Source organism: Nicotiana tomentosiformis, chromosome 12, assembly GCF_000390325.3.
Source record: "Nicotiana tomentosiformis chromosome 12, ASM39032v3, whole genome shotgun sequence".
Classification (NCBI taxonomy): Eukaryota; Viridiplantae; Streptophyta; class Magnoliopsida; order Solanales; family Solanaceae; genus Nicotiana; species Nicotiana tomentosiformis.
Window position 1 is genome coordinate 4,587,611 of NC_090823.1, and position 22,125 is coordinate 4,609,735.

General features: G+C 37.4%; 2 protein-coding genes across 2 annotated transcripts; both read right to left on the bottom strand.

Moving 5' to 3' along the window:
- Window positions 1-10,149: 10,149 nt before the first annotated feature.
- Window positions 10,150-12,261, bottom strand: LOC138891356 (probable LRR receptor-like serine/threonine-protein kinase At3g47570). Its single transcript, XM_070191931.1, has 2 exons — window positions 10,821-12,261; window positions 10,150-10,732 (listed from the first exon to the last, which is right to left on the bottom strand). The coding sequence occupies exons 1-2, from the start codon at window positions 11,887-11,889 to the stop codon at window positions 10,539-10,541; spliced, it is 1,263 nt and encodes a 420-aa protein (XP_070048032.1). The 5' UTR covers window positions 11,890-12,261; the 3' UTR covers window positions 10,150-10,538.
- LOC104105167 (LRR receptor-like serine/threonine-protein kinase RGI5) lies at window positions 12,116-14,659 on the bottom strand. Its single transcript, XM_033658425.2, has 3 exons — window positions 13,533-14,659; window positions 13,299-13,442; window positions 12,116-12,817 (listed from the first exon to the last, which is right to left on the bottom strand). The coding sequence occupies exons 1-3, from the start codon at window positions 14,578-14,580 to the stop codon at window positions 12,264-12,266; spliced, it is 1,746 nt and encodes a 581-aa protein (XP_033514316.1). The 5' UTR covers window positions 14,581-14,659; the 3' UTR covers window positions 12,116-12,263.
- Between the last annotated feature and the right edge of the window lie 7,466 nt (window positions 14,660-22,125).

Genomic DNA, 22,125 nt, shown 5'->3' on the forward strand with positions numbered 1-22,125 from the left:
TTTCAGATGTTCTTCATGGTTTTGAACATGTCTGGTTCTGGTATTTTCGCACCTGCAACACTTTGGAGCGCAGGTGCGGCTCCGCTTCTGCGTGAGCCTGGTCGCTGCTGCGGTCATAGTGGCCTGGAGGCTCGCTCACTTCTGCTGAGGCCGGCACGCAGGTGCGATGGCCGCTTTTGCGGTCCAGCGATCGCATCTGCGAAGAAGCTCGCTTCTGCGCTTCCTTTGGCGCTTATGCGGGGCCGTTGGTGCGGCTTTAATTTCGCAGATGCGGATCCAGGCTTGGCTAGCTGATTTCGTAGATGCGGATGATTTCTCACAAATTCGAGAGCGCAGATGCGCTTTCTTGTCCGCAAATGCGGAAGTACTGGGCAGAATCTTGTAAGTCGAGGGTTTGGCCATTTTCTTCATATTTTGAGTTTGACTTCGGTTTTGGGAGCTTCTTTGTGGGTTTTCCAAGCAAAATGATTGAGTTAGTGTTCTTCACCTAGAATTTAATATATTCCATGATTTTATCGTCATTTTTATTATTTAATTTGTGTTTTGAGTTGAGAAAAATGATGGTTTTTGAAAAACGTTTTCAAAATGAAAAATTATGATTTGAGGGAGGAAATGGTATTAGAATTTGATAATTTTAGTACGGTTGAACTCATATTGGATGGGTGTTTGGGTTTTATGAAATTTGTCTGGTTCCGAGGTGCAGGCCCGGGGGTCGACTTTTGGGTAGATTTTTAGATTTTGATAAAGATTGAGTCTTTATGATACAAAATAGTTTCTTATCAGTTTTATTTGTGCTTTGAAGTTATTTTGGTTAGATTTGAGCCATCCGGAGGTCATTTCGCCTGAGAAGTTCATTTTAGAGTATCGGTTTGTCTTCTTTGAGGTAAGTATCTTTAACTTCGTGTGGGGGAACTACCCTTTAGGATTTGAGTCTTCTATGCTAATTGTAGTCCGTGTACTCGAGGTGACGAGTACGTGCCTGGACTTATTTGTGAAAAATTGGCCTTTTAGGGATTCGTAGGTCATTGTATTCATTGAATATGCAGTTGTTCTTATTATGATTACGTTCCTTAATTACTAGTTTCACCATTATCTGCTTAGTTAGAATCAATTGCGTCATGATCCACTCTTATTGTTACTTGATTCATATGTGCCTTAATTGAAACGGTTATCTCTTCCATTGCCATGTTATCTTTTTCCTAACTGCTTATCTTTATTTGAAGTTGTAGTTATCCCTTTGTAAATTTCCCCCGTAATTGAGGTTATGGTGATCTTCTCACTGCCTACCTTTATTTGAATTGGTTGTATCTCTCCCGCAATTGTCCAAACTTAAAAGAAGCATAGAAATCTTATGCCTTGGTGGACTTGCCCTTAATTGAAATTATTTGACTCGTGTTAGTTCTTGGTTGTTGAACCGTACATTGTGGGACTATTGTTATATATTATTTTCTTCCATGTTGAGTTGTTCTTATTACGCCTAGTATTCCTTATCATGGTTATTCCTTGTGAACTAGTTCTTTTGTTTCTTGTGATCGAAGGTTCTTGAGATGATTTACTTACCGTACTCTATATTATTGTCATTGTTGTTGTTGTACTTGTCGTGGTGATGTACGAGGTTTCTGCCGTACGGTTATTGTTATTGTGATGCACGAGGTTTCTACCGTGCGGTTGTTATTGTGATGCACGAGGTTTCTGTCGTGCGAGTGTTATTGGGTTGCACGGGGTTTCTACCATGCTATTATTACTATTGATATTTGCACATGCGACGTGACAAGGCGGGATATATATATATATATATATATATATATATATATATATATATATATATATATATATATATATGTGTGTGTGTGTGTGTGTGTGTGTGTGTGTGTATGTGGCCAGACAAAGTGGGAATATTATTATACACGGGTGGTAAGATAAGGCGGGCATTTATTTTACTATTGCACATGTGGCGAGACAAAGTGGGTTGTATCAGGGATTGATCTGTGATGACTTGTGATGGCCTGGGGGCATTCTTGTTGTTGATGTTTGTGTACTGGTACACTTACCTGTGTGAGTTTTATCTTGTGGAAAGTTGTGAGAAAATATTCTACGAGCTGTCCATTTTCTTTCCTATACTTACTAGCTGGCATGAACCATCTTAGGACACTTGCACAAGCATACACGTAGTTGAGCACTCTTATCGGTTAAGAGGTTTTCTTGATATTACTGAGTATAGATGCACACCCTTGTTACTTGCCTTCTATGTGAGAATGACTCTATTTGGCACGTGAGTCGTCAGTGCGGTTATGAAGTGTAATGAGGGCACATGATGCCCAGTATTAGGGTTCAGGTATTGGGACCCGTGAGTTGTGAATAGTATGAGGTTCGATACCTCGTGGAGTTTATTGACTAAAACCTAGTGTGATATTGGTTGTTTTCATCTAGCTACTACATTCCCTTCTTTTAATTGTGTTCATCGGATTTAGGTTGTGTTTTCCGTTCGTTCTTCTATGTCATTCCTATGGTGTTCCGCTGATAGTTGTTGTTTTCCTTCCCTATTGCAATTACTGTATTAATTGCCACTTCGCGTAGTCTTTATGTAGATATCATACTCTGTTGTTTTTATACTTATACTTGTTCAGGTTATTTAGTCAGGTAGGTGTCTTGACTGTTGCTCGTCACTACTCCACTGAGGTTAGTCTTGATACTTGCTGGGTACTGCCGTGGTGTACTCATACTACACTTCTGTACATTTTTGTGCAGATCCAGGTATTTCGAAGTCAGTTGATCATTAGTTAGTTGTGCGGACTGTTGTTGTGGATACTCAAGGTAAACGTGCTGGTGCATTCGTAGGCTTCGGAGTCATATTCTGATTTGTATTCATATTATTACTTTATTTTAAACAGTTGTATTTAGAAAACTGTAGCAAACTCTCTAGAGCTTATGACTTGTACTACCGGTTTTGGAAATTATAAATTTTATACATATTTTCATTTCAAAAAATTGTTAGATGTTATTTAATTATTATTGTTATTCAGTAAATGTTAGGCTTACCTAGTCGCTAATACTAAGTGCTATCATGATACCCAACGGAGGAAAAATTAGGTCGTGACAGTATCACTCTCATCTTCACCAAGTTGTTTTGAAATACCCAATATTATTGCTTTTGTTAGACTAGTTTAGTCGTTTGTTTACGTGCTTACTATGACATCTTGGAACGATGGATAGTGGGACGATGGTTGTTCTTTTTTTGAGCTTCCTTTGGATAATTGTGGAAAAAATCACTCGTGACAACATTGTTAATATATATTCTGACAACAAGTTATGTGCACCAACTCAAACTTACATACATATGGAATATGTATAATATTTGCAGCTGTCAAAAAGGTCATTTTGAAGGTTGTCCTTATATGTCTTACCCTTCCCGGAGCCCTTATTATGACGGGTCTACTTTTTTTTTGCGATGTTGATAGGAGCTATGAAATGAAGGATGTCAAGCAACCTTGGAAGAATGAAATTTTTTAAGAAATGGATGACACGGATACTAAACTTTGCTTGATGGAGACAAAAAAGATCAACCATATTTAGGAAAGTTGAAGGAGAATCTGCAAAATAATGAGATAGCCAAGAAGTGACAAATAATTCTTACGAGTTTACATGGCTATCTAAAATAAATGGCAAGAAGTGCAAAATGAAACATTTAGTCTGACTCACTTGGATCTGTGCCACCACCACAAGAACATAATCTTAAACTCAAATTGCAGATAAAAGAATTCAAGTTGGTTTACATCATTCCGCGACAATAAATGTGGCGCAATATGGAAAGCCCCCCTGTTTTCCTTAAATTCATGTCGATTTTGTGATTTTAAATTTGTGTTAAGTTTCTTTTAGTATTTCTAGTCATTCTACTAATTTCATCTCATTTGAAATTGAATTGCACAGATTGAGGGGATTGGAAGGCATAAAAAATGCATAGGAAGACACTGAAGTTACTGCCAAACATCTCTCCCGTTGTCTCAAATTCCTTTAAAACGCGGCCCAGGCAACATGAACGCGAAGAAGAAAGGAAGATTGGTGCCTGTGGTCATTTGAGCTTTGCGAACACGAAGCGTGGAACGCGAACGCGAACGCGAACGCGATAGAGTTGGTTAGCTGGTCATCGCAAACGCGACAAGGAGTTCGCGAATGCGAAAAGGAAATGATGGGGCAGAAACAGTTGGCCTTCGCGAACGCGACGAGGATGTCGCGAACGCGATGAAGGATTTGACGCAGTTGGGTTTTGGCCTTCGCGAACGCGAAACAATGGTCGCGAATGCGAAGAAGGCCTATCTGGGCAGAATTAAAAGTCCCAAAAATGGGGGTTTGAGTTTATAACTCAAAATCAAATTTGGAGCTCGGTAGAAGGCGATTTTTGGAGAGATTCTTGCGTGGGTATTTGGGGTAAGTGATTCTTATCCAGTTTTGATTAATTTTCATGATTATATCTTTGAATCCATCATTTAATTCGGATTTAATGAAAGAAAAATCAAGATTTTTGTAAAATCTTTCAAAAATAAAAATTTAAGATTTGAAAGTCGAGTTTTTATTGGAATTCGATAAAATTCGTATGGTTGAACTCGTATCGGAATAGGTGTTTGGATTTCATGAAAATTATGTCGGGTTCCGAGAGGCTGACTTTTGTTGACTTTTTGGAATAAAATTTTAAGTCAACGTTTATTATCCGGAATTATTTTCGATGAATTTTAATGAAATTATACAATTAATTTGGATAGATTTGAGCTGTTCGGAGGTCAATTCAAGCAACAAGGCTATTTTGGAATATCGGCCTAACTTCAAAAAGGTAAGTGTCTTGCTTAACCTCGAGTGGAGGAATTACCCCTTAGGCATCGAGTCTCATGTGCCATTTGTAAAATATGAAAAATCGTGTACGCGAGGTGACGAGTACGTACTCGGCTTATATGTGTAAATTTTATTGAGTTAAAGTCCTGAGCATATTGTGTGGTAAATTGGGTAATTGTTGGTATATATTTAATCATCTAATTGTCGTGCCTAAATCCTTGTTGTTGTTGAATCTGTTGTTATATGACAATTTGATGTGATTATTACTTGATTAGTTATGTAATTTCGTGAATTTGTTGGTTTGATAATTATTGGAATTTAATTTCATTATAGATTTTTCCTCTGCAAATAATTAATTAAATGAGCTTAAGAAGAGGTATTTATATAATTATTGAAAATTTGATATTTTATGAAGACTTTGCTTTATGTTGAGTAATTTCTATCTCTATTGATTATTTTTGGGTGTTGTACACATTGTGTAAAGCATTTGGCTATTTGCTGTGAAATTAATTGACTTGGTTGTAGCTTTGAAATTTGGTTGTGGCCATTGGGCCAATTGTGATATGAATTGATTTTTGTTATGTTGTTGTGATAATTTCCCGTGTAAATTGTTGTGTTGTGTGAGTTGTTATTTTGGGGACATAAGGGTGACATTTCATTGTTGATATTATGTGGTTATAAGGGTGGCATTTCACTGTTGTTATGTTTGTTGGAATATTGTCTGGGCGGAGCGATAAGGGTGGCTATAGGAGCGATAAGGGTGGCTATTGATATTGTCTGGGCGGAGCGATAAGGGTAGCTATAGGAGTGATAAGGGTGGCAATAAGAGCGATAAGGGTGGCTATTGTCAGGGACGATATGTGATGGTATGGGGTTGTGGTGTTGATGAATTTTATGCGATGTTTTGATTTTCTTGTGTTTATATTTATACCTTGTGCAATTTGTCTTGTTGTTAGGAAATTGATAATAATCTGATTTATGTTGAAATTGGGAGCCTGTGGCTATTGCCAAGCGTTTTATAAAGTGAAATGTGGGCACGAGGTGCCGTGAATTGTGATATGAAATGGGGATATGGGCACGTGAATTGTCCGTACAGTTGTGATATGAAATGTGGACACGAGATGCTGTGATGAAATGATAATGATATTTGGCACGTTAATTGTCCGTGCAGTTGTGATATTAAATGAGGGCACGAGGTGTCGGGCAAATATGATGATTTAATTATGGGCACGAGGTGCCGTGGAAATATGAAAATGGGATGAGACCCGTGTTTACGAAAAATATAAAAATGGGATGAGATCCGTATTTTGATGATTATGAAATGAGGTGTCACATGGTGACTTTTTAATTGAAAGAATTATATTCAAAATATTTATTTGGAAGGATATTTACTTAGAAAGTATTATATAAAAGAATTATATTTGAAAGATATTTATTTGAGAAAATTGTATTTGAAAAGATTTATGGAAAGAATTATATTTGAAAAATAATTATTTGAGAAAATTATATTTGAAAGAGAGTTATCTGGAAGAACTATGTGAAAGATATTTATTTGAAGGGCTTTATTTAATTGGGTGTAATTGTGTTTATTAATTATTGAGTGATATTAATGGTATTCTTGTTGTCGGTTGTGCATATCACTGGTTGCTTTATCCTGCCCTTATTATTATTTGTCTCATATTATTTTGTATATTATATTGCATAGGTTATTAGACTAGTGAGTGTCTTGACTGTACTTCGCCTCTACTTCATTGAGGTTAGTCTTGATACTTAGTGGGCACTGTTGTGGTGTGCTCACTCTACACTTCTGCACATTTTGTGCAGAGCCAGGTATTGGAGATATCGGACTTGAGCAGAGTTAAAGCGCGATCATAAAGATTCAAGGTAGAGCTGCTTGGACGTCGCAGTCCCTTGGAGTCTTTTCATTTCATTGTGCTGTTAAATTGTAATCAAACAGTATTGTATATTCGGTCCTCGTGATCATTCCATGTATTCAGTTAGAGTTCGTGACTCAGTACTACCAGTCTTGGGAGGTTGTATATTCATATTTATTTCGCTGTTAGTTTTGGTTACTTATTTAATTTTAAAAAAAATAGCTTCAAAATGTAATTGAAATCGGCTTACCTAGTCTTAGAGACTAGGTGCCATCACGACGCCTGTGGTGGGATTTTGGGTCGTGACAAGCTGGTATCAGAACTCTAGGTTCATAGGATCTACGAGTCACGAACGAGTCTAGTAGAGTCTTGTTGATCGGTACAGAGACGTCTGCACTTATCTTCGAGAGGCTACAGAACTATGTCGGGTTGCGAGAGCAGGGCCCCGCATTGATTTTGGTTGACTTTTTAGAAAAAAAATTAAGTCGACTCCTCCGATGAATTCTAATGAAGTTATACAATTAACTTGGATAGATTTGAGTTGTCCGGAGGTCAATTCAAGCAAGAAGACAATTTTGGAATATCGGCATAACTTCAAAAAGATAAGTATCTTGCCTAACCTTGAGTGGGAGAATTACCCCTTAGGGATCGAGTCTTATGTGCCATTTGTGAAATGTGAAAAGCCGTGTACGCGAGGTGACGAGTACGTACTCGGGCTTATATGTGCAAAATTTATTGGGTTAAAGTCTTAAGCATATTGTGTAGTAAATTAAATAATTATTGGTATTTATTAAATCTTTTGGGAGGTCTAGTTCACCAGAGGAGTCAGATTGTGACTTCCGCACCAGTTACTTCACTACTCATTCAACCAACTTGGGGTGGGGCTTAGGCAGCTAGAGTCCGCCCTAGAGGGGGAGGCCGATTAGGTGGCGGTCATGCTCGATGCTATGCTTTCCCTGCTAGGCCAGAGGTCGTTGCTTTAGACGTAGTAATCACATGTATTATCTCAATATGCCACAGAGATGCTTCCATATTATTTGATCCTGATTCCACTTATTCAGATGTATCATTATATTTTGCCCATTATTTGGATATGCCCTGTGAGTCCTTAGTTTTGGCTGTGCATGTATCTACGCTAGTGGTTGATTTTATTGTTGTGGACCGTGGGTACCGGTCGTGTGTGGTGACTATTGGGGGACTAGAGAATAGAGTTGATCTCTTATTTCTTAGTATGTTGATTTTGACGTGATTTTGGGCATGTATTGGTTGTCCCCATGTTATACTATTTTGGATTGTCATACTAAGATCGTGATGTTGGCGATGCCGGGGTTACCTCATATCAAGTGGAGAGGTTCTCTGGACTATATTCCCAGTAGGGTGATTTCATATCTGAAGGCCCAACGGATGGTTGGGAAGGGGTGTTTGTCATATTTGGCTTTTATGAGGGATGTTGGTGCTGATACTCCTATCATTAATTCTGTTCTAGTAGTGCGACACTTTCCGGTGATATGTTTCCTGCAGACCTACCGGGCATGCCACCCGATAGGATATTGATTTTGGTATTAACCTAGTGCTGGGCACTCGGTCCATTTTTATTCTTCTGTATCGTATGGCACCAACAGAGTTGAAGAAATTGAAATAGCAGCTCAGGAGCTTCTTTATAAGGGGTTTATTAGGCCTAGTGTGTCTCCTTGGGGTGCACCAGTTATGTTTGTGAAGAAGAAGAATGGTACTATGTGGATGTGCATTGACTGCAAGCAGTTGAACAAAGTTATAATTAAGAACAAGTATCCTTTACCGCGCATTGATGACTTATTTGACCAGCTTCAGGGAGCTAGAGTGTTCTCTAAGATTGATTTGAGTCCTGGGTCTCACCAGTTGAAGAATCGGGACTTGAAATTCTGAATACGGCATTCAGGACCCGCTATGGTCACTATGAGTTTCTTGTGATGTCTTTTGGGCTAACCAATGCCCCAACAACATTCATGCATTTGATGAGTAGTATATTCCAGCCATATCTTGATTCTTTTGTCATATTATTTATTGATGATATTTTGGTGTACTCACGTAACTAGGGGGAGCATGCACAATATGTGAAGATTGTACTATAGAGGTTGAGGGAGGAGAAGCTTTATGCCAAGTGATGACGTCCAATCCACTACTAAAAAGTAAATGGATACGGTCACATGCAATATAATTTATCCAACTATGAGTCGGGGTCGAATCCCACAGAGAACAATATGTAGGCGATTAGGCGTATAAGATAATTATCACTTATTATGCTAAGCCAAACACTTAGAAAGGTTTTGAGAAAATATTTATGTCTAAATGCGAAAATAAAAACTAACCTAGAAAGCGAGTAAAATGATCAATGGCTACAAGTATGGATACAAGAAAAATTACACTCAAGTAACGATCCAATGTATTTCACTATTTTATAAATATGAGCGAGTTTATATTAATTAGCCGGGTAATAATTCAATATTAATCGAAAGTTGTTAGTCGGATTATTTCATGGAAAAAGTCATAAAAGGATAGACAGCAGTCCCATCTCCTCGGTCCTCTTATCTTCAAACCGCACAACGTCATCAGGTCTGAAATCCCCAACTCTTCTTTAGTTCTTTATATTACTATCTTTATGAATTGAATATTTTTCCTAATCATAACATCTGGGCATTCTAAAAGGAAAATAATCGGGGAAACTTGTTGCCCGTAAAGTGTTTGCTCAATTGCCTAAAGGAGCCCGTAAAGTGTTAATGAATTGAATATCAGTAATTCTGAATCAATATGGCTGAAAGCTATCTGTTTACTGAAATCAATTGTACTGAGCCTTAAGAACAACTGAACTTTTGTTTTTCCTGCTTGAAATCTTGTAGAATGAAATCCTTACTCCCTATAGGTGATATTGTGCTTGTTTTATTGTGAACTTTCATGAGAAGGTACACTCTAAGATGCGGGGGTGGTTTGGTGGATTTTCTGAGGTGAATTCTCTCACTGTGTGAATTTTCCTTTACTGAAATCCTGAATCACTAGTCAAGAGATGTTAGTTTGCTTTAGTAGGGCATAGTCGGGGCTGACCACCTAGCTGCAGAAATATCTGTAGGAAATCTTGATGGTCTGCCGTCAAAAAGGTTTCCGATGCTCTTTTCTCCGACGATCCTTTTCCTGCCGATAATTCGTGTACTCTTCGGACGACTTTCCAACAGATATGTCCGTCGGAGTTTCGCGTAATTCCGATAGTGTTGCTCAAGTTAGACAAGCAGTCAGATTTTTGTGTAATTCCAGTAATGTTGCTCAACTTAGACTTTAAGTTGAGTGGGAAGAAGTATATCCTTGATTCTCTATGTTATGAAAGATACTAAATTAAAACGTATTTTAATCTGAATATATTTTTTTGGCAAATATTTGCAACACACAAGTGTTTTGGAACTGAAGAATTATAAGAACTTCCTCAACATGCAATAAGTTGAATTTTGATCTTCTTTAATCTCGCTACAACATCTTTCATGTCGGTCCTTCCTTCAGGAGATTCAATATAACAATCGAAGCTAATCAAGATCCTAACTACAGGAGACTGATTAAAGGATCTAAGCAAATAGACTTTAACAAAAGGAAAAGTCGTTGCCTACACTCTGTACTTGCATGCGTGTACCCCCTACTCAAGCCGAAAACAATGCATTCATTCAAAGCTCAACATGCAAGAAGTTGAATCTTGATGGTCTTTAACCTCGCTACAACATCTTTCATGTCAGTCCTTCCTTTAGGAGATTCAACACAACAATCTATTGCCACTTTCATGATGGATACCACACAATCTAACTTTTTCATTAATTGATTATCCTATGGCGTTATTAAGTTGGCATCAACAACTTCCATTACTGCCCGTGGGAGTGAGTTGTTCACCCATTGCTTCAAGCTAAGATCTCCATCAAACATTTCATCACTAGGCTTTGTCCTTGTAAATGTTTCCATCAACATGATTCCGTAACTATAAACATCGCATTTTGTTGACACTAGTCCCTCCAGTCCATACTCTACAATCAGTCAATTTTAAATTCAGCATTTACTGGGGGAGAAAAGAAAGAGAAATATTCAAAAGCAATTAATTAAGAGATCACTTACCTGGTGCAATATAACCCAATGTTGCTAAAGTTTTAGCGTACGAAGCACTTTCATCTTCAGAAAGCAGTTTAGAAATGCCAAAGTCACTTAGGTGGGCAACCATGTCCTCGTCCAACAAGACATTACTAGGCTTCAGATCACAATGGATCACGGGAAATGAGCAGCCATGGTGGAGATATTCCAAGGCACATGCCACATCTATCATTATATTTAGTCTTTGCTTGATGTCTAAGAAGTAGTTGTGCGAATACAACCATTTATCGAGGCTTCCATTAGACATGTAGTCAAGTACCAAAGCCTTAAATTCAAGGTTGGAACAACTAGTGATGACTTTGGTGAGATTCCTATGACGAAGGTTGCGCAAAACTTGGCATTCTGTATCAAAACTCCTAAATGCTGCTTGCAATTGCAGATTGAACACTTTAACTGCAATATGAGTCCCATCTCTGAGGATGCCTTTGTAAACAGAGCCAAAACTCCCGGAACCAATCAAATTGCTCTCGCTGAGTGAATCAGTTGCTTGGAGCAATTCATAGTATGAAATTCTTTCTCTTGTTGAGACGTCATACAATGAATCAACTGTTTGCTGAGGATCAGTTCTTTTACCTCTTATATACCTTATCCATACAAGCACAAAGGCCATAGGAACTAATATAACTATTGCAATTCCGGCCAGTAGAAGTACCTTTTTCCTCTTGGATCTATGCTTTGAAGTACTAGTATGGCATGGCGGAACACGGAATCTTGGAGAACCACATAATGCTTCATTGGACATGAAAGACTGACTGGAGAGGTTCTTGAAAGGACCGTCAGAGGGGATTTCACCAACCAACTTGTTGAAAGAAACGTTAAAATACTTCAGATTTTGAAGCTTCTCCAAAGACTTGGGAATTAATCCTGAAACATTGTTATGACTAAGGTCTAGAAATTCCAAAGCTGACATGCTTCTGATCGAGTCAGGTATTGATCCTTGTAATTTGTTGTCTCTCAAAGATAAGTGCATTAGATTTTGCAAGCCACCAATTTCTCTAGGAATTCCATTTGAGAAGGTATTCATTGATAGATCCATATATATCACAGCCTTTAGGTTTCCAATTTTCGGAGGTAAAGGGCCATCCAAGTTGCTTGAGGATAAGTCTAGCTTCAAGAGATTTCTGAGGTTCCCTAAGCTTGCTGGTATGTTTGAACGCAATTTATTGGAACCTAGAAATATCTCCCGAAGGGAAATTAAGTTCCCCAAACAATTAGGAAGAGATCCTGAAAGTTGATTCTGAGTTAAGTATAAATAACCCAAGTTTTGCAATTTACATATATCATCTCCAATAAATCCAGAAAGTTTGTTGTGACTCAAATTAACGCTCTGAAGAAATCTCAAGTTGCTAATTGTTGCGGGAATTGATCCAATTATGTCGTTTTCAGAAAGATCGAGGTCTAATAAGCTGCTTAAGTTCCCAATTCCTTTTGGAATTTCCCTTTAATTCTGCAACCAGCAGCGTTGATCCTTAGAAGAGAAGTACTGGAAAGGTTCCCTAAGGAGACTGGAAGTACACCATTTAGAGGGTTCAAAGATAAAGAAAGAAATTCTAAATCTCTACAATTTGATAAGGAAGTCAAGAAGCTTAACGTAGAGTCGCTCACTAAATTGTTTCCATCCAAGAGTAGGTACTCTAGATGAGTTAAATATCCAAGAGAGGTTGGAATCAAACCGGTGAGTCTATTTCCAGCAACATCTAGAGTGTTGAGCTTGGAACAATTGGAGATAGAATCTGGTATAGTCCCAAAAAGATTTAAGCGGCCTAGATAAAGACCTTCAATGTTGGGTAACATAGAACCTATGTTCAATGGGAGGGTTCCTGTCAGATTATTGTTTAGAAGGTCAATCACTGTTATCCCTGATATGTTGAATATCTCTGTTGGAAGTGAACCAGTAAACTTGTTCAAACCCAGATCAATTCCATCCAACTCAATGAGGTTGCTTACCTCTTTCGGTATTTCACCTGCCAATGTTTGTATGTATCAGTAATTAATAAACAACTAGTAATGGGGGGGATGTTGGGGGGGGGGGGGGGCTATGTGGGCCGAAGGGGGTTCAGTCTTCGCCGAAAATTATATTGTGTATATAAGGTAATTATTTTTGAATTCCCTTAGCTTTTTCGCGTGTTTATTTTTCTTATTTTATATCCTCTTGGTGAAAATCCTGCTTCCGTCACTGCTAGTAATGATTTTACTTTGTTAGTTCAGCCATAGCAACTGGTAAAGTTATTGCCATGTAACCAGGAGGTCACGGGTTCGAGCCGTGGAAATAACCTCTTGCAGAAATGTAGGGTAAGACTGCGTAAAATAAACTCTTGTGGTCCGGGCCTTCCACGGACCCCGCGCATAGCGGGAGCTTAGTGCACCGGACTGCCCTTTTAGTTCAGCCATAGCAAGCTAGCTGCAGTACCTTAATTTCCCTACTCCTTTTGACTATATACATACCTGTTAGCATATTTTGATTAAGATCAAGAATCTGTAATTTGGTCAAGTTGCCAACCTCCCATGGCAAGGACCCAAAGAGATTGTTGCGTCCCAGTGACAACACCTGCAGCGAGGAGATATTGAATATGGAGATTGGAATTGTCCCTGCAATATAATTCAGATGTGATGAAATTTTTTCAAGAAATACATGGATAGTTAGAAGAAAACACTACAAGCTAACATTCAACACCAAACCTTCAAAATGGTTACGTCCAAGATACAAATGTTGCAGGTTACTTAAATGTCCTATTTCATTATATATGGGTCCATCAAACTCGTTCATTGATACAGACAACATTTGAAGTTTCGAACAGTTTGGTAAGCTTAGAGGCATATGACCGCGTAGCTTGTTCATACTTAGATAAAGCTTTTCGAGCATTGGAAGACGATCACACATATCAGTTGGAAGATTTCCTGATAAGGTGTTATTTGTAAATGCGATGGATTCAAGTCCAGAGATATTAAAAATTGAGATTGGTATAGAACCTGTAAGTTGATTATGTTCTATTGACAAATGGTTTAGGTTTTGAAGATTGCCAATCTCTTTTGGGATGTTTCCTTGTAAGAAATTGTAAGAAAGATATACAGTCACCAACATTGACGCATTCGAGAGAGATGGAGGGATAAAACCTTTAAGCTTGTTTCCACCTAAACTTAAAAACCTTAGATTTTCAAGGTTTCCAATCTCATTTGGGATTTGTCCCTCTAAGGAATTGAATTTCAATTCCAAAGTTTGAAGCTTGGAAATATTAGAAAATAAAGAGGGGATGAAACCCTTGAAACTATTATTCCTTAGAGTTAGAACTTGAAGTTGGTGTAAGACCCCGAACCAGGAAGGAACCTCCCCGCTAAAGTTGTTAAAGCCAAGTCTAACAAACCTTAACCGATGCAAACGTGCCATTTCTTGAGGCAAATTTCCATAGAAATTGTTGCTACTCAAGTCAAGAGAAACAAGAAATGTGAGATTTCCGAAATCAGGGGGAATTCTGCCTGTAAGAGCCATGTTGGAAATATTTAATGACTTCACTCTCTGGTAGTGAGAACCACAAGTGACTCCAACCCAATGGCAGACAGAAATAGTTGGAGACCAACTTTTATCCAACAAGTGAAAGGAGTCTGAAATGATTTGGGATTTTAAGGAAAGAAGAGCTGCTTGATCAGTGGTAATGTTGGTGTGAGTCATGGCTAAACTTGCCACAACCAAGTGAAACAACAAGAGAAAAGAGGTGAAGGCTTTCTCCATTAGTACTTTGGAAATGAGAAAGAACTAGGCGTGGTTAGTTAAAATCTATGTTGCTCGACTTTCCGAAAATATTCCGTTTGCGTGTCGGATCCTCCAAAAATAGTTGCATCATCATTTTGGAGTCCGTTCAACATAGGTTAAAATGGGACTCTTGAGACTTCAAAAATAGTGATCAGTTGATCTCCCTTTTGCTCCAGTCTCATTTGTCACTTTCGATGTTGTCAGAAAGTTAGGAAAAATCTTTGTTAGAAGAAAAAAAGGAATTCCTCTAGCGGACCCCAAAGACGTGACTAATGTCAGTAAGGTTTTGCCTTTTTTATTTTCAAAGGAAAGACAAGTCTACTCGGTGTTCTTCAGCCTCCAAACTTGAATATGGTTAAAGAAATGTCTTAATCATAGCATAATGCGTTGAAAATTTTACCACAGTTGCAAACATCTTAACATAACTACGAATAAAACAAAGGTATATAAGATATCATACACTAACACTAATAATATATCCAGTGTATTTCCCACAGTGTGGAGGTGGGGTCTGAGGAGGGTAATGTATATGCAAACCTTACCCCTACCTTGTGGAGGTAGAAAAACTGTTTCTGATAGATGCTCGGCTCAAGAAAAGCATTTCTTAACAGGTTTGAACAAGAAAAATAGTGGTGAAAAAGCCATATTGAAAATAATAAAGACAAGAACAGTATATGGAGGTAGAAAAACTGTTTCTGATAGATGCTCGGCTCAAGAAAAGCATTTCTTAACAGGTTTGAACAAGAAAAATAGTGGTGAAAAAGCCATATTGAAAATAATAAAGACAAGAACAGTATCAACAATATATATATATATATATATATATATATATATATATATATATATATATATATATATATATATTATCTATATTATTATAAAAGCACGAATGTTCTACGCTAAATATTGCACGACAAAAATATCCTTGAAAAATTAACCGATTTTTATACCCTTCAAAATTGAATTATTTCTTCAAAAAAATAATAGAATATAGGATATAATTGTAAAATTTAGTGCCTAAAATATAGGAGTTTAAAACCAACTAATACTAGAAAATTTTAAAAATAGAATAAATAAAAGAAAAAATAATTATAGTAAGCTTAAACGTGTAGAACATATAATTAGCCGCCTATCTTGTTTCGGCTTCAAAATCAGAGGTAGTCTTTAAATAAAATTCTATTTTCTACTATTATTTATACCAAAGTAGTCTATCAATTTATGTAGGATTTAAAAAATACGGGTAAATTATTATGATTAGAACATTAGTTCCTTTTTTTTCCAAAGACGTGTCTTTCAATTCAAATGTGACCGACTTTTATACCCTTCAAAATTGAATTATTTCTTAAAAAAAAAAATTAGAATATATCGTTTGATTTGGTAGGTATGACGATCTTTTAATATGTATACGATAATTTGGAACTCAAAAAAATCTCCATTAATGACTACTCATAATAAAAAATTACTTTCAAAAATGGATATACTAAATTACATCTCAATGTTCTTTGTGATGATTGATTTGAACATACTAAATAATTTTGATATGAGCAAGTATACTTGTGTATAGGCACATGATGACTCATGTGCTTTCTAATAGATTGGATTAATAAGAATTTGAGTTGAATAATTTCCTAGCGATAACTTTTGTATGAAATAATTTCTCATGTATAAACAAACAAATGCGTTTCTAATGTGTGGGTAAGAAATTAAAAGGTTTAGACCTAAAAATGATTAATAATTGAAACAGAATAACGTCCAACTGAAAAAAGTTCGATGAAAGACAGGAGTGACGTAATGAATTTTAAGCTTTGTTTTCTCCATTATCAATATATCTTTATCTGGAGATATATATTAGACTTCATATACCTTAAGGTTTAACAAAAATTATCATAACTTTACATAAAATAGTAAATAATAGTGCATTCTTTAAGTTATTTTCCAACTTTATTACATAACTTTGTGATTCCAGAATGTTTAGTTTCAGTTTGTCAAACATTATTCATGACTTGGTTTGTATTATATATTGCATTTTTTATTTATTTTAAGTAACTAATTTCGTATGGTGTACATATTCAATAGCATATGCAATTGAAAGTTTATTACTATCAATATGCATTTCTCGTGCAATCCACAAACATAGAGACTAGTTATACTAAAAGTGAGAAGGCTTTGAGTCAAAAGTTAATTTACGAATTTACTCGTCAAAAATAGAGCGACAATTTTGCTGTCACGACTCGAAATTTTCATCTTCGGGACCGTGGTGACGCCTAACATTTCACTTGCTAGGCAAGCCAACGTTAGAGTAATTTTAACTATTTTTAACAATTCATCTTAATTAAATAGTAATGAAATTAACAACTAGAATAATATCTGAATTTAGGTGAACAAATCAAAATAAATACGATGTCTAAATACCATCCCAGAACTGGAGTCACAAGTGAACGAGCTTCTAGAATAATATAACAAGGGTCTGAATAAAAATAAAGTTGTCTGAAAGAAAGCACACAGGTAAGATAAAGTAGAAGGGGACTTCAGAGCTGCGCACGCTCTGCAACTATACCCCAAGTCTCCTCTCATAGCTGAATCCGAGTAAATCTACAGTACGCTGCTATGACCAACTCCGATATCTGCACAAGAAGTACAGAGTGTGGTATGAGTACAATCGACCCTATGTACTCTGTAAGTGCCGAGCCTAACCTCGACGAAGTAGTGACGAGGCTAAGGCAAGTCGCTTACATTAACCTGTATGCAATAATAATAATAATAATCACAAGAATAGAAGTAAGACCGGTAAATCATATCAATATTTGAAGTCAATTGAGCAGTCATAAACCTTCAATTAATTTTCGTTGCGGCGTGCAACCCGCTCCAATAATATAAATTTAGAATAAAATTCGTTGCGGCATGCAACCCGATCCAACAATATAATCTTTCAATTTAATTCCGTTGCGGCGTCCAACCCGCTCCAACAATATAAACTTTCAATAAATCCGTTGCGGCGTGCAACCCGCTCCAACAATATAAACTTAAAATAAATCTGTTGCGGCGTGTAACCCATTCCAACAATATTATTAAACAACTCTTAAATATAAAAATACTCTAATAAATACCATATTTAATAAGGAATTATTAGGCAACAAAGCATACCATAATTATGATTTATTTAGGAAACAAGTAATGACAAGTAGCAATTAATTGTGGAGATCAGGGAGAAAATATATAATTTAATATTTAATAAGCATGTAGCAATTATAGCATAAATCCAAGACATAATATTAGACAAGAAATATGAGAGAAATAATTAATATAATAATTAATTCATGATTTAAAATAATTTATGATTTTCGGAAATATATGCAAGCAATCAATTTGACGACGTATAGGCACTCGTCACCTCGCCTATACGTCATTACACATGAAATTCACTTAACAAATCATTCAAGGGTTCCATTCCCTCAAGTCAAGGTTAATCACGACACTTACCTCGCTTCGCAATCAAATTCAAAATTTCAATAAACCTTTGCCTCGCGAATTGGTGTCTGAAAGCTTCAAATCTAGTCATAAATAATTCAATATACTCAACACGAATCGTAGGAATTAATTCCATATGAAATTACTAATCTTCCGAAAAAAATCCGAAATTCATCTCAACATTCAATAGTGGGACCCACGTCTTGAATCTCGGAAAAACTCACAAAATCCTAACACCCATTCCGAGACAAGTCAAACCATACAAAAATTATCAAATTCCGACATCGGATTGCCTTTCAAATCTTCATTTTACATTTTTGAAAGATTTTATAAAAATCTGATTTTTCTTCCATTAATTCACGGATTCATGATGTAATTAAGTATGGAATGATGAAATATAATCAATATAGGATAAGGAACACTTACCCCAATGTTTTCCCTTGAAAATCTCTAAAATATCTCCCTTTCTTGAGCTCCAAATCGTAAAAATGGTCAGAACTTAAATATGCTGCCCAGTCATTTACCATATGTGATCGCAGGCAAACTCCAGCGATTGCAAAGCACAAAATTTTTCCAGCATTTTTTTACTCTATGTGATCGCGGCCATTCTCCCGCGATCGCGAAGAACAAATGTTTTCCAACAGCCTTCTCCAACTCTTCCGGAAAGCTTCTAGTATAATGGTCATAACTTTTTGTACAACTCCAAATGCCAAATGGTTTGATTTTCTAAGGACTAGATACAAAGGGCTACAACTTTTATTTTTGAATCATCTCCAAATTCCTTATAGATTGCGAGACATAAGCTTCCAAAGTCGGGTCAGTGTAGCTAAAAGTTTCCTCTACGCGATCGCAAAAGGTTATCCGCGATCGCGAATCACTGGTGTGCCAATTTCCATCATATCAGATAGAGGTCCTCAGTTTACTTCACATTTCTGGAGAGCAGTACAGAGTGAGTTGGGGACCCGTGTAGAGCTCAGCACAGCCTTTCATCCGCAGACCGATGGACAGTCAGAGAGGACAATTCAGATTTTGGAGGATATGCTCAGGGCATGTGTGATTGACTTTGGAGGTCAGTGGGATCGTTTCCTGCCTTTGGCCGAGTTTGCTTATAATAACAGTTACCAATCCAGCATCGAGATGGCTCCATTTGAGGCTTTATATGGTCGGCGATGTCGTTCACCTATCGGATGATTTGAGCCAGGTGAGGCTAAATTATATGGTACTGATTTGGTAAGGGATGCCTTGGAAAAGGTAAAGTTGATTCAGGAGCGACTTCGTACAGCATAGTCCAGACAAAAGAGTTACGCGGATCAGAAAGTGCGTGATATATCAATTATGGTAGGTGAAAAAGTTCTCTTGAAGGTTTCGCCGATAGGGAATTTTGAGATTCGGGAAGAAGGGCAAGTTGAGCCCAAGGTTTATAGGCCCATTTGAGGTGTTGAAATGAGTTGGGGAAGTTGCTTATAAGCTTGCATTGCCTCCCAGCCTATCGGGAGTTCATTCGATTTTTCATGTATCTATGCTCCGGAAGTATCATGCCGACCTATCACATGTGTTAGATTTCAGCACAGTTCAGCTAGATAATAGCTTGGGTTATGAAGAGGAGCCAATTGCCATTGTTGATAAACAGGTTCGCCAGTTGAGGTCCAAGAGGATTTCTGCAGTAAAAGTCCAGTGGAGGGGCTAACCAGTTGAGGAAGCGACTTGGGAGGCCGAGAACGACATGCGGAGCAGATATCCATACTTATTCAGCACTCCAGGTACAATTCTAAACCCGTTTGAGGACGAACGTTTGTTTAAGAGGTGGAGAATGTAATGACCCAACCGGTCATTTTAACTTTTAGAACCCCGTTCCCTAAAATAAAACTTCTTGTAGGTGCTTGTAATGATTTATGACTTGCGGGGATAGTTGGTTCGGGATTTGAAAGTGTTTGGGGTAAAACCGGAACATTTGGTTCCTTAAGTTGGCCTTAAAGTGCTAAGTTTGACTTTGGTCAACATTTTTAGAAAACGACCCCGGAATAGAATTTTGATGATTCCAACAGCTCCGTATGGTGATTTTGGACTTAGGAGCGTGATCGGAATTTTATTTGGAAGTCCGTAGTGAAATTAGGCTTGAAATGGCTAAAATAGGAATTTAAAGTTTGGAAGTTTGACCGATGAGTTGACTTTTTGATACCGGAGTCGGAATCCAGTTCCGAAAATTTTCATAGCTCCGTTATATAATTTATGACTTGTGTGTAAAATTTGAGGTCAATCGGAGTTGATTTGATAGGTTCCGACATTGAATGTAGAAGTTGAAAACTCTTAGTTTCATTAAGCTTGAATTGGGGTATAATTCATGATTTTAGCGTTGTTTGATGTGATTTAGAGGTTCGACTAAGTTCATATGATGTTTTAGGACTTGTTGGTATATTTGGTTGAGGTCCCGAGGGCCTCGGGTGAGTTTCGGATGGTTAACGGATCAAATATTTGAGTTAAAAAGCTGCTGCAATTTTTCCTCTTCTGTTGGACAGTCTGGGCTGTGATCGAGCCCAGATATCGAGCCCAGATATCGAGCCAGATATCGAGCCCAGGTATCAAGCCCATGGTTGACGAGGTACGGGCTCGAGCTAGTGTATCAAAGCCATGATCGAAGGTCCAGCTCGAGGGCCATGATCGAAGGTCCAGCTCGAGGGCCATGATCGAAGGCAAGGCTCGAGGGCCAGGATCGAGACCCAAGATCGAGGGTCATAATCGAAGGCTCAAGCTCGATGGCATGATTGAGGCTATGATCGAAGGCCCAACCTCGATGCCCTGATCGAGGCCATGACCGAGGTCCAGGCTTGAGCCTGTGATCGAAGCCGCGATCGAGGCCCTGTTCGAGGACCAGTTCCGAAGGCTGCTGGGCAATTTTATAAAAAGAGGGCATTCGTCCCATTTGCCATTTTTGACGAACTTAAGCTTGAGCAGAGACGACTTTTGGTAGATTTTCAAGGGAAAAATATTGGGGTAAGTGATTCTAACTCGGATTTAGTCTACATATATAAGTATATCATTGTTTTCACCGTAAATTAGTGTTTTGAGATTGAAATTTGGAAAAATCTAGAAATCTCATAGAAACAAAATTTTGAGATTTCGGTATCGATTCGGAGTCGGATTTGAGTGAAACAGGTATGGTTGGACTCGTAATTGAATGGGTTGTCGGATTTTGTAACTTTCGCCGGATTTCGAGATGTGGGCCCTGCGGACAAATTTTTAATTAATTTCGAGATCTTTTCTTAAAAATGTAGTATTTTCTTATAGAATTGATTCCTATAATATTTAGTGATTGTATCGGATTATTTTGGCTAGATTCGAGCCAGACGGAGTTGGATAATCGTGGAAAAGGCCTTATAATGGATTAAATTGGAGCAAGACGAGGTAAGTCTCTTATCTAATCTTGTGAGGGGAAAATTACCTCATAGATGATTAAGATTAAATAATTGTTGCTAATTGTGGGGGCTACGTACGTACGAGGTGACGAGAGTCCGTGCGTAGCTACTATTAATGCTAAAGTCCGGGTAGTTTAGGATTCAAAGCATGTATTACTTGTATAAATTATATTCTTTGATTAATTAATATTAGTTGATAAATATGAATATATTGTGAATTGTTTGATAAAGATACTAAAGGATGAAAATCTCATAGGCTTGATTTTCTATTTAAATCAATTAATTGTCAAAAGAAATTGTTCTCCTTCCAAATTTATCTTATAATAAACATACTGTCCTTCCGGAGGCACATAAGAAAATGCCCTCCTTTCTTGTGGAGCGGGCCGAACGCCTCGACAAGATAGATGCATCTATAGATCGCGCCGCACGTCACTCGACAGTGTACACGACACTCTGGATCGGGCCGTACGTCCTCGGCAGAAATCGTGCTTAATAATAATAATAATTACACGATGCTTTAATAATTTATTTCAGCTTGTGAAGCTAATTAGTAAATTGGGAAATCTTTGGAATTTAATGAATTATTATTCTTGCTTGTTAAGGAATTAATTGTTACTCCTGTAAATGAGATTTAATTGATAAA